General features: G+C 54.9%; 1 protein-coding gene across 2 annotated transcripts; it reads right to left on the bottom strand.

The window, feature by feature from the left end:
- Positions 1 to 1,818: 1,818 nt before the first annotated feature.
- On the bottom strand, positions 1,819 to 9,020 carry LOC120405068. Of its 2 annotated transcripts, XM_039538291.1 has the most exons (4): positions 8,901 to 9,020; positions 4,233 to 4,607; positions 2,577 to 2,723; positions 1,819 to 2,357 (listed from the first exon to the last, which is right to left on the bottom strand). In XM_039538291.1, exons 1-4 carry the CDS (start codon positions 8,962 to 8,964, stop codon positions 2,344 to 2,346), a joined length of 600 nt encoding a protein of 199 aa, XP_039394225.1. In that variant the 5' UTR covers positions 8,965 to 9,020; the 3' UTR covers positions 1,819 to 2,343. The 2 variants fall into 2 exon arrangements, with proteins under 2 accessions (XP_039394225.1, XP_039394224.1); XM_039538290.1 differs by having other exon boundaries at positions 1,819 to 2,723.
- Positions 9,021 to 12,340: the final 3,320 nt, after the last annotated feature.

The raw sequence follows: 12,340 nt of genomic DNA on the forward strand, positions 1-12,340 counted from the left end.
AAAGGACCCACAAGTGGGAGGAGGTGGTGAATCCCTCCACAGGTGTAATAAGCAGCAGGGTATAAAATCCTCAGACCCTCACTCCCTGGCTTGAGGACACCGTTCAGGGAGCAGGGGGTCGGGGTCCCCAGAACAAATTCCCTGACTGACTAACTAAAGGATGGTGCCCTCACAAACTCCAGGAATGATCCTCAGGGTCTGAGCTGACTCTGGACCCCTCGGTCACTGCAGAGGGGCTGGTCTCTGCTGGCCGGGATCCTCCTCAGGCAGGAGTCAGGCTGCGTCGGTCCCAGGATCCCCTCCCCACCAAGGGGTGCAGGGCTCAAGGTGCAGGTTACACAACTACCCTCACATCCAAACTGTCGTCTCCCAGCCCAGCGTCCAGACACTCCCCCGGCAGGCAGCAGCCCTGGACTAGCAGCAGAGCAGAGCTGACCATGCGGGGACGGGTCTCTCCTAGGGAGCTGAGAGCAAACCCAGCCTGGCTGGGGAGTTTCCCAGCAAAACTCTACAAACGGGGAGTCACCAGTGGAGAGGGAAAGGCCCAGCTGAGGGATCTTTCTGTCCGGTCCCTAGAGGCCAGTTCTCAGGGGGAACCTGCCTGCAGGCCTGGGACTCCCCAGCTCCCCACACAGCCAGTCCCGCCCTGGCCCTGGCTTGTCCCCTCTCCTGAACTCCCCTATTGGCTCCCCCCCCCACCAGGGACAGTGCCTCTCCCTGAGCCCCAGGGAATCTCCTTGGGGGTTACTCTGGCTTTCTGCTCTTTGGCTGAAATCTACACACAGACCCCGTTACTGAGTGGTGAGCTGCGTTTAAGGCTTGGTTAGGGTCTACCTGCATGAATGCCATACGCCCGGCTATCGAGCTAGGTCTGCTCAGTAGGGACGTCACCGGGGCGGGCATATGGAACATAAATGAAATATATTTAAAAATCGGCTTACTCTAGCCTGGGGCCCCGAACACTAACACGTAGAGCCAGAAGACAATATTCCACTGAACATTTTTCCTACCAGAAAATCTGGTTTTGTCAGCATTGAATTTTTTCATGGGAAACGTTAATTTCAACAAACCCTTTCGATTTTCCCAAGTGCCATTTCACTAAGAAACTGCCCCTGTAATGTTGGATTGAGAAGGTTTTATTTCACACGGACATTTCAGCTTCAGACGTCCCAGTCACTCAAAACGTCCGTTCCAAACAAAAGGGCCTAGTTTGAATCACCAGTTCACAACCAAACGTTTCATTTCAACATTTCCAAATCGCAATTGTTCAGAGAAGTTTGTTTCATGACACTGTCTGAGAGTGACTTTCATCCCGATTTGGGGTGAAAACAAATGTCGAAATAGCCACAGGATGGAAATTCCCTTTTCTGACCATCGCTACTGCAAATACTTTACTAATAACCGTGTAGTGATTGTGTGTCACTGCTGGGCCCGGTTACGGATCTTTGGGTGCCTTAGCTGGGCACTGACATACCTGAACAGATTCTGATTTCCTTTGTGTATGACTTTAACTCTGAATTTCCTGAGTTTATATTGTTTGGTTTGGGACAATTGCAACAACCCGGCAAGATTTGTTTATACTTCAGTTACCAAGCCAGGCTAGTACAGAGTCTCAGCCTTAGCTCCAGATTAACAGGACTTTTTATCTTGGGAACGATGCATTACTTTCCTTACGTTGCATGTTTTTCTTGGTGGCTTTTATAAGAATTAGACCAGCCAGGCATGGCACTGAATTGCTAGTTGAAATCAAATGTATTCGTTTGATGCCCTGTTAAAAATACAGACTTTATTATAGAATTTACAAAAAATAAAATCTGGACAAAGCGCATGTAAAATTCAGAGTCACCGAAGAGCCGTTCACTGCTGTGGCTGTGATATCTCCCCACGACGCAGAAGCAGAAGCAGTGCGGCATGGCAGGAGAGTGGCAGGAAGTCGCTGGCCCTGATGTGAATGCGAAGGTTGCGGAGGACACAGAGGAGATCAATGACGCGAGTGCTGCACTGACTGTCGGCAGAGGAGCAAGAACGAAGAGGTGAGGCTTCCCCCCACCTCCCTAGCTGAAGGCAGCCGAGCCGCAAGGGGCAGCAGGATAGTCACACAGCCTCTCCCTGCCCCCGGTAAAGGATTCTGGAGCAGTGAGAAGCACGTGACAAGAGGGGTGTGCAAAGGAGAGCTCTTTGCTGCTGGCACGAAGGGGGTGGGGGGGCAGGAGCTGAGCTGGAAGATGCTCCGATTCCCACACACGATCTGCTGCCACCCAGGCATGTTCCCAGCTGGCCGCCGTGCAGGAGTTTGCTCTGGTTGCTCTCCTCAGTCTGGTCTGTGTAATGGTTTCTCCAGCTTCATTCGGGGGTCCCTGTAACGCAGTGAGAATTCACGCTCAGAAATATGGCAGCTTATTGCTCTCAAGAGCACGCCCCAGGCCGCACTGCTGCCTGTCTGGAGTTACGCGGATCATATCACCTGCCGGAGGTGTGACTGGACTGGAAGCGCAGGCAGATGCCCCGAACTGGAACACTTTGGGTGGCTGCTTCACAACGGCAGCTGCATTATGGGTTTAGTTCCTGCCTCTCACCTCCCCTCCTCCTGTGCAGGCAAAGCACAACAGCAGCCGTGAGAGCAATCCCTGCTCCCAGCGCCAGCAGCCGGATGGTCCAGTGATGCTCCGGCAGCTCCCTGTGCTCGGAGCTGATCTGGGTCCTGTTCCCCCAAGCAGAGAAACCTGCAGGAGGAAAGGGGAAACCCACGCTCAGCATTTGGTGGTGTCACCGTCTCTGGGGGGAAGAGAAGCTGACAGCCAGACATCGCTCACGTGACCCGAGGTATAGAAGGTGGTTTTACAGCCAGCTCAGCTGCAGAGACAGCACATTCCCGATCACACACAGCGCTTACCGATACGCAGCATTCTCCATCTCCAAGTGCTACTCAGCTAACTACGCTCGTTCTGGGCCGAGCGACCTCCAAGTCGCAGCCAGCGCCTCCTGCGACCCCCGTCACGGCCCTTCTTGCTAAAGGCTTCAAAGCAGAGCTAGTCGGCAAATGGGGGTGCTGCTTTCCACAGAGCATTTCCATGAGAATAGAAAACAATTCAACTTTGCACTTTTGTCCAGAAATCCAACATTTTGGACAATATTTGGATATTTTCTGTGGAAAACGCTTTTAAAACAATGTCATTCAGTTGGGAATCCAATTTCCCCTCACAACACAGCTCTGAAGGTTTTTAAAACATGCCCCCTTCCCCTGTGTTTCTGGCTTCTTTGCTGTTTGTTGCTCTGCATGTTTGACCTGGGCTTTCGGTCCCTCCCGTCTCTGAGCGCGTCTCGTGACATCGGAAATGTCTATGGCAACAGGACAGACTGTCACAAGCACAGGACAACCACCTCCTAGTGCCATGAGTGACAATCCCACCGAGCTGCGGTTGCTGCTTGCTCTCGGCTGTCTCCTCACTCCGTGGAGCCTGCCCCTCCCCCTACATCTGAGCACCCCACAACTTTCCTGTGTTTATCCGCAGGGCCCCTGCAAAGCAGGCTGGTGCTATTATCCCCTTGGGCAGCTGGAGACCTCAGGCGCGGGGAGGTGAAGTGACTTGACCCCAGGCACACGGGCAGTCTGTGGCACAGCCGGGGATTGAACTGGAGTCTCCAGTGTGCTTGGCTAGTGCCCTACCCACCTCCCTGGACAATGCCTGCCAATCGAGGCCTGATGTGCGCTAGGATCACAGGCCTGGAAAAGGCAGCCGGGGTCAGGTAGGCGCTGATTCAGCAAAGCACTTAGACGTGCTTAACTTTCGCACCTGCTTGACCTGAGCGGGACGTAGGCACAGGCCTGGGGGCCAGCCTGGGATGAAATGTGTTACTGACGCGCCCCTGGGCACAATCGATTTAACCAATTAACGTCCTGACATGGATGTGACCCTTTGGTGTGATGCCCTTACCCCTGTCTGAGAGCAGCTGAGATGGGTTTGGCTTAAATTTGTTCTTTACCGACGTTTGCTGACCCGATTTCCGAGTGCCCACGGAGGGGGCTCCCCGACTTACCTACATGTCAGTAATAAAGGTGGGGTTTGATCTGAAAGACCAGTTCCTAGTGCACCTAGCTCCTCCGGGCCCCGCCGATGGCTGCTTAAACCCCCGGCAGTACCAGGCCACCAGCTGGCTGCATTAGCTCTCATTCCCCTCCTCCCGGCAGATCCTGCTGTGCGCTGCACCCAGAGGTGCTGACCCCGCCGTACCTGTCACCGTCAGGCGGGTCCCGTTCCCCTCTAGGAGGCAGGGCTGGGCCGAGGGGAAGACGACGAAGAGGCACAGGTACAGGGCCGAGTCGTTGCGCTGCAGGGTGTGGATGTGCAGGGTGCTGGCAGAGACGTTCTCCAGCCACGCCGTCTCCACCCGCCCTCGCAGCTCCGCCACCTCGGAGAGCTTCCCAGTGCCCGTCAGGCCGTCCCCTCTGTGCCCCCTGTGCCAGGTGACGAGGACACTGCTGGGTCTGGGGTGTCCCGGGGGCAGCGCCAGGGTGCAGTTCATCTCTACAGAGTCTCCAGCTTCCTTCACCACCCGCGGGGGCTGCTGCAGCACGGAGAACTCACCGATCCGCTTCAGACACCCGTCTGCAGGGAGGAGAGAAAGAGAGAATTCACCCCCTCCTGCCCTGCAATGTATGCGACCACAGAGCCGTAACTAGGTATTTTTGTGCCCGAGGCAAGAATATAAAATTGCACCTCCCCCAGGGCCGGCTCTTTGGCAGCGATTCGGTGGCGGGTCCCTCAGTCCCACTCGGAGGGAAGGGCCTGCCGCCGAATTGCCGCTGAAGAATGAATGAAGGGGCGGTGGTAGAGCCTGTGATTTTGGGGGGTCTAACTCATGATTTTTGACGGCTTGGGCTGGTAATGCTGCTTCCAAGATGGTCTTTGGTTCCAGTCCAGTTCCAATCCAGAGAGGGGCTCACAGGTTAAGAGAGGAGGGAGGTGCTGGATATCAGCAGTGGCCACTAGGGATCAGCAGTGTCCAGAGAATGCTGGGAGTTCAGGTCTGCAGGGCACGATCTGGGGGGGCAGGTTTGTAGACATTTTGGTGATGCCCAGAACCCGCCTCCACCCAAACTCCACCCCCCACCCACCCAAGGCTCTGGGAGGGAGTTTGGGTGAGGGAGGAGGTCTGGGGTGCAGGCCCTGGGCTGGGGCAGGGGATTGGGGTGCAGGCTCTGGGGGGGAGTTTGGGGATGGGAGGGGTGCAGAGGGATGGGGTGCAGGGGTGAGGGCTGTGGCTTGTGGCTGCAGATGAGGGGTTTGGAGTGTGGGAAGGGCTCAGGGTAAGAGTAGGGGTGAGGGCTCCTTCTGGGGCTGGGAATGGGAGGTTTGGGGTGTGGGAGGGGCTCAGGGCTCAGGCAGAGGGTTGGGGTGTGGGGGGGTGAGGGCTCTGGCTGGGGCTGGAGATGAGCGGTTTGTGGTGTTGGAGGGGCTTAGGGCTTGGGCAGAGGGTTGAGGGTGCAGTGGGGGGTGAAAGCTCTGGCTGGGGGTGTGGGCTCTGGGGTGGGGCAGGGCTGGGGATGAGTTTGGGGTGCAGGCAGGCTGCTCCGGGACAGGGGCCAGAGAGGAGGACTCCACCCAGCCCTTTCCCTGCCGGCAGCAGTGAGCTCTGGGGGAGGAGCCCCCCCTTTCCTGCCCCCCCCAGCAGCACACTCACCCCCACCACTGTCACTGCATGTGCTCCTAGGGCCTCTCTCAGGGCCAGGAAGCTCCCTCACCTCCCCCGTGGTGGGTGCCGGGGGCGCTGCATGCGCCTCCTCCCCGGCTGTTGCCCCTGACTGTCGCCTCACTGGGGGTGGGGGATGGGGCTGCCTCCTTGCCCAGCCTGGGGCAGGAGCGGTGACTGTGGGCGGGGGGAGCCCTGTGCTGCTGGAGGGTCCCATTGGAAAAGGGAAGGGTCTGAGGGGGAAGGGCAGCAGAGCCAGTCTGCCCTGGCAATCGACACGGGAGGCTCTAGGACCCTGCGGCAGCAGTTGCTGCAGGGAGGGGTCCGGGGAGGGGGGAGAAGCAAGTTGGGGCTGGGGGACGACACTCGGGGGAGGCACGGGGGGCGGCAGGGGGGGCAGCGGCGGGGGGGGGTGTCACCCCTGGGTTATAGATATCTCTGTGCCAGCCAGCGGCTTTTCTTTTTCTTTCCTTTTTCTCCGCCACTTTCTGCGCCCCCCCGGCTTTGTGTGCCCGAGGCAAGTGCCTCCCTCGCCTCGCCCTTGTGACGGCGCTGCCCGAGCATCCTCACTGCACGGATCCATTGGGACGCAGCAGTTCAAGCCGGAAGCCACTGGATGGTCTAATGGGACACTGCTCCCTCCCATCCTAAAATCCTGTATTTCTCACCACTGCGGCAGCTTAGGCTTTCGACCAGGGCAAGACGGGACAGCTCTGGGGCCGTAGGCTGTGGAGCTGGGGGAAGCTGGCTGGAATCTCTCTCGTGTTTTAGTTCATGAGTGGCTGAGGAGAAGCCTTCATGTAACTGCAGCTGGGTGTGTCCCTGCCTGTGGAAAGGTTTGTGTGAGTGCAGGGCCAGGGGCCGTCTGCAGCTTGTCACAGCCGTACAGTGTGAGAGGGGGCCCAGACCGGTGTGCCAGAGGCACCCCAGTTCCAGGGTGCACCCCAGGGAAGTCCATCTCAAAGTGGACTTTTAACAGTATTTACATTGCAGTAAAGGGCAGAATCATGAGAAATACGAACCAAGCAAGGGCACATTCTTAAGCGTTTGGCGCCAGCACCGTGGCCGGTCTCACAGTAGTGAAATAAACAAAGTCTGCACTGGCTGGATGAGCGGGACTCAGAACTTCCAGTGTACAGAACATACATGCATCTAGCACAAAGAATGTCCACCCTGAATGTCCAATCCAGGATCCAGTGGCTAGAAGACAGATGCAATGACTGGAAGTTGACACTAGGCGAACTCAGAGTGGAAATACGACGTGCATTTTTAACAGTGATGGTAATTAACCACTGGCACTATTTCCCCTGGGTCCTGGTGCATTCTCCAGCACTGGCAATTTTTAAATCAAGACTGGACGTCTCCCTAAGAGATCTGCTCTAGGAGTGACTGGCCTGGGTTATGCAGAGGGGTCAGACTAGGTGATCACGCTGCTCCCGTCTGGCCGTGGAGTCTATGAATTCTCCATAGCAAAGGAAGTGCCACATTTAATAAGAGATGTTGGAGCAGGCTGCATGCACGCTGTGCCCTGACCTGCAAGAAGGCTTTTTCCGAAAGTCACCCGCTGTCACTCCAGCACGGCCACAGTCTAACGCCTCAGTCAGGGGGCCGTCGTTTTGTTCTGGGCTTGTGCAGCACCTGGCACAGCGGGGTCTTGACCCAGGCCCTGCGGCAATACAGAGGAAGAGCATAGCCTGGCTCTCGGCGCTTTTACCAGCCTGTTGCCTAGACCCTCGTGGTAGGTTTCCTAAAACTTCCCGGTGTAGATGTGGTCCCAAGGCATCGCGTAGACAGCTGTTTGCACAGATGTCAAGGCCAGCAGGGCCCTTGTGCCCGTCCAGCCCCAGACTCTCACCCCACAATTCCTGCATCCAGAACAGAGCGACCAGAGTGGAGCTTTCAGAGCGAGACGCCCCATTGAGATTTACAGCCTCCAAGGGATGGAGAACCAGGGCGCTCCACTGGGGTCGTGGCTATTTAACACCAAAGAGCCTTTTTCAAAGGTTTCTTTTCTTATTTCTAGTGCTGGGGGAGCCTTTCCAAAGACCGTGGGGCATGCAGGCGGACGAGTCCCACTGAAAGCGTACGTGGTACAAAGAGTGGGCGTATCCACAGCTCAGGGCAGGAAGGCAACCCTGACTTAACGCTGAGCTGGAAATTCTTGCTAGGGCAACGAGACCTACTGAAACCTGCCTTGTTATTAACAAGAATCTGAACAAAGAGCCAGCAAAATGCCGTGAAGAAACAAACGTGACACTAGGAAGCTGTTCTGGAAATGTCAGACGTTCTCCAATGTGCTGATACGTCGCTACTACCCCCTCTCCATTTGTCCACGGGCCCGGAATGAGTTCAGAGCTATGTACGGTTTTACCATTGCACTATAAATGCTCAGACGCAGAGAATAGCGAGTGCTCTAGCTGATCCCTAAGCACTGTGGCAGGACCGATTTCAGCCATGGTTTATCCACAGCCTGCAGTCTCTTTATTGTCTTCCCCAACTGCAGCTCCTGTCACTCAAAACTCTTCTCACAGAAAGTTTCTCTTAAGATTTTAGAGGAGGTTTCCCAGCTGCTGCTGCTTGGTCTGTCCTTACTGACCAAGGAGAGTGATTGCTCCCTGAGTCCTCCTTGTAACACACCAAACCTAATGGAAACTCGTTCCTCCGTCTTTTCAACGGGGGAAAACGAACTGAGCCTGGCTCACAACACGACGGACAGAAGAAACATCTAAGGAGCACAAGTTTGGAGCGGGTGGGAGACGAGAAATCAGCAGCATCTTCCAGGGGGACCCAGAGTGTGGCGCTGTCATTCCCTAGTTCAGTCTCAGGTCTGTTTATTGGCTACACCAATGGAGAGACAGTAAAACACGCACAAGCCCTCTACGCTGTCACCCATAGGTAAGGAAAGGCACATCAGGGAGCAACCTGCCTGTGCAAAGAGATGAAGTGGATAGTCTGAGTTTTTTAAAGTTAACTTATAAACTTTAAATTAATGCTTCTTGTTCCGTGATTAAATACTTTCCATCTTTCCATCTCTGTGCGGGAAAGAAATGATCAGTTTATATGGTTCTTTTCACAGCCACTGAAAGCAGCAGCGAACAAATCCTGTGTCTTGTATTGGCGCCCTTACTGCAGTGCCTGGCATAAATATACACATTAGGCATAAAAATGCTGACCAAGTCCCGGCGTACGAATAAACGGCTCTTACTTACCGCTCTCCTGGGAGCTGACTGACACTGCGAGCAGGAGGATGGAGAAACACCGCAGGGGTTGCATCTCAGCACGCCGGGCTGCGGGAGTGTGCTGTGAGATCTCTCTCAGGCTGTGCTGGTTGTAGGAGGATGGGGCTGTCTGTTTTGATCGAAGGGAGGAGCCATAGAAACCAGCCCAGCCCAGCCCTGGGCTCCGCACATTGGGTCCATCTAACACCTTCTGTCTATTGCTAACCTGCAGCTTCACCGTGGTGAGGCCGATGCTGCGTCCAGTTCTGGGGTCCTGCTGAACAACTGGAGAGAGTGCAGAGAAGAGCCACACGCGTGATGTGAGGGCTGGAGAAAATGCCTGCGGGCAGAGACTGAAAGAGCCCCAGCTGTTTACTTTATCAAAGAGACTAGGAGGTGACTTGGTGGCAATGTGTAAGCGCTGCCAAGGGGAGAAAATACCAGGTACTAAAGGGCTCTTCGCTCTAGCAGAGAGAGCCAGAACACGAGCCAATGCTGGAGCAGGGCAGCCAAACTCACAGGAGAAAACCGGTGCCAATGGTGATTAACCACTGAACAAACTCCCCAGGGCAGCGCTGGACTCGTCATCTCTTGGATGTGAAAGATGCTTCCGTCGAACACACGTTATTTGGCTCTGTACAGGGGGAACAGGGTGGGATTCTCCAGGCCTGTGTCAGACACAACAGAGAGTTCGAATAACCCCCCTGACAGAGCGCAGCAGCTTCTCCATGTGCTCAAAAGCCAGATTTAAGGAGCTCACCGCTGACATCAGAGACAAACCCCTGAGCAAAGGGGCTTTCCCAGACAGAGGCCCTGCAGGGAGGGTGAGATCAGACAGCAGGTAACAGCTGGGTGGAAAGAGGGGCAGCGTGGCAGGCAGAACAGTGCTGATCTTTTGTGCCTGTGGTTTTCAGCGTTTCTTTTATTATTCTAATTAGCGTCTCGAATGTAACGATGGACATGCAGCCGATCAGCAAGGATTCACCAGGAAATCAACAGGCAGAGCCTGGCCACAGGATTCTTTGCTGATTATAAATGAGAACCAAATCTGGCTGGTTACGTTTGCTGGTGGATTCTGTGGAAGGTGTCACGGGGTCCCCGGGCGCTGCTCTGGAACTGCTCCCCACAAAGCCAGGCAGGACTCTGGGGAGCCTCCTCCCCCTCGGAGCAGCCTGTCTGCAGGGCAAGAAGCTCCCACGGCTTCACCTCCTGGGTCTCTCCTTGGAGCATTCAGCCTCCTCTGCCCCTCCGTGCGCTTCCCCCAGCGAGTCCGCCCAGGCGGGGTCCTGGGGGGCCACAGGGTCCTGCCCCCCCACGGCGCAGTCAGACGTGACTCTCAGCCAGCCAGTAACACAGAGGTTTATTCGATGACAGGAACAGGGTCTAACACAGAGCTTGTAGGTACAGACAACACAACCCCCTTAGTTAGGTCCATCTGGGGCCCCCAGGGAGGCCACAGCCCCATTGGGAAGCCCAAGCCCTGTCAGGGCTCCCCTCCATTTCCCAGCCAGCTCCAAAACTCCCAACCCCCCTCCAGCCCCTCCTCTCTGGCTGTGTCTCTTGCCCGGGCCAGGAGGTCACCTGAGCTCTTTGTCTCCAACACCTTTAGCAGCCCCTTGCAGGGGGAAGGGCCTGGCCATTAGTTGCCAGGCGACAGAGGGTCGGACAGGAACTGAGCCCCCCCCCACCAGTGTTCAGAGGAAACATTAAGAACAGTCCCACTTCCTCACAGGAGGTTCACCCCATTTACTTCTCCCCCACAAGATCGGTCTAGCCACGCGAGGTGGGTGTGAGTCCCTCCAGAGTCCTGCCATCGCTCACCCTCCCAGACAGCCCCAGGAAGCCGCTCCAGCGCGATGTTCTGGTTTGAGGGCACTAACGCCGGCTCCCAGACCCGCCCGCTCGGAAGTGAAGGGCTGAGTTTGTTACTGAACTGCCGGCTCAGCACCAGCAGCTGAACTTCATTCGAAAAAATGTAGCACTTGGATTATCCCCCTGGACACGATGAGTCTGAACAATGAACTAAAATGATGCTGTCACGGACTCACAGATGGTGCCCACACGTGGCCCCGTGCGGTCCGTGGGGGGGGCCCCTTTCAGTGCGACAGCCCTTCTCGGGGGTCCACTCTCTCTCGGGGTCAGGCCCCTCCACCTCCTGGAGCCGCACCTCTCTGAGCCTCAGCACGTCTGTCTCTCGCCGTGGGCCCCTCAGGGAGTCCCCTCGCTCTGGACCCCTGGGGCCTCCTCACCCCCAAAGGGGCTGATGCCCCCCCCCACCCTGTTCTCTAGCCCGGAGCGACTCTCAGCCAGCGTAACACAGGAGGTTTATTGAGAGTTGAACCCAGTGTGACATTACGACTGTGATATAATATCTCATTGAAAGGTGGCAGGGCCAGAAAGAGTTAATTAACTCACAGACTGACCTAACCCATGAGTGAACCTTGAGGACGGTTAAGAAGATCTGTAAATGACTAGAGCTTTGAAATGCAAGTCTGCATTGTTAGAGGTAGCAGGGGAGATGTTTGCTCAGGTCTTGTGATGTCAGCAAACAAGTCTTGTCTATTGCTATAGCTTTGAGTCAAAGATCAAAAAAGGAATATTAACATTTATGATGATACTTGAGTAAAATAGTATTATTGTCTCTGTGTCTCTTTGAAGGTTGTGCTAACCTGTATCTGAACTGTTTAATGGATAAATTACTCTGTGCTAATTGCCAGGACATTTGGGAGAAGGAGTTAAGCCTATTGTTTTCTCAGGCCGAAAGGCTGCTGGAAATGTATAAGAAGCCTGGGACATGATCCTTCTTCATCTCAGATCTGCTTTGGGTTTCAAGAGGGGGAAACCTTAAGCCACAAGGATTGAGATCCCCAGTCACTGACTGGAGCCACCCTGAATATGGAAATTGGACTATAACCTATGGACTCAAGTATCAGAGGGGTAGCCGTGTTAGTCTGGTTCTGTAGAAGCAGCAAAGAATCCTGTGGCACCTTATAGACTAACAGAAGTTTTGCAGCATGAGCTTTCGTGGGTGAATACCCACTTCTTCGGATGCAAGCAGTGGAAATTTCCAGGGACAGGTGTGTATATATAAGCAAGCAAGAAACAAGCTAGAGATAACGAGGTTAGATCAATCAGGGAGGATGGGGCCCTGTTCCAGCAGCTGAGGTGTGAAAGCCAAGGGAGGAGAAACTGGTTCTGTAATTGGCAAGCCATTTCTAAGAGGACTTTTGGCAACTACAAGCTCATCTCTGCTGTGTATCTGAACCTCAAGAATTGAATTCAAGTCTGTCTGTAGATTAATCTTTTAACCAACACTCTCTCTCTTTTCTTTGTTAATAAATTTTAGCTTAGTTAATAGGAATTGGCTATAGCGTGTATTTTGGGTAAGATCTAAGTTATAATTGGACCTGGGTATGTGGCTGATCCTTTGG

The sequence above is a fragment of the Mauremys reevesii genome, linkage group 4, assembly GCF_016161935.1.
Source record: "Mauremys reevesii isolate NIE-2019 linkage group 4, ASM1616193v1, whole genome shotgun sequence".
In the NCBI taxonomy this organism is placed as follows: Eukaryota; Metazoa; Chordata; order Testudines; family Geoemydidae; genus Mauremys; species Mauremys reevesii.

Excerpts from the sequence above, each read along its gene's own strand:
- LOC120405068 (XM_039538290.1), bottom strand. The coding sequence starts at position 8,964 with ATGCAACCCCTGCGGTGTTTCTCCATCCTCCTGCTCGCAGTGTCAGTC. Across the intron at positions 4,608-8,900 it reads AGTCAGCTCCCAGGAGAGCG|ACGGGTGTCTGAAGCGGATC; the intron begins GTAAGTAAGAGC and ends TCCTCCCTGCAG. Across the intron at positions 2,724-4,232 it reads GACCCGCCTGACGGTGACAG|GTTTCTCTGCTTGGGGGAAC; the intron begins GTACGGCGGGGT and ends TTCCTCCTGCAG.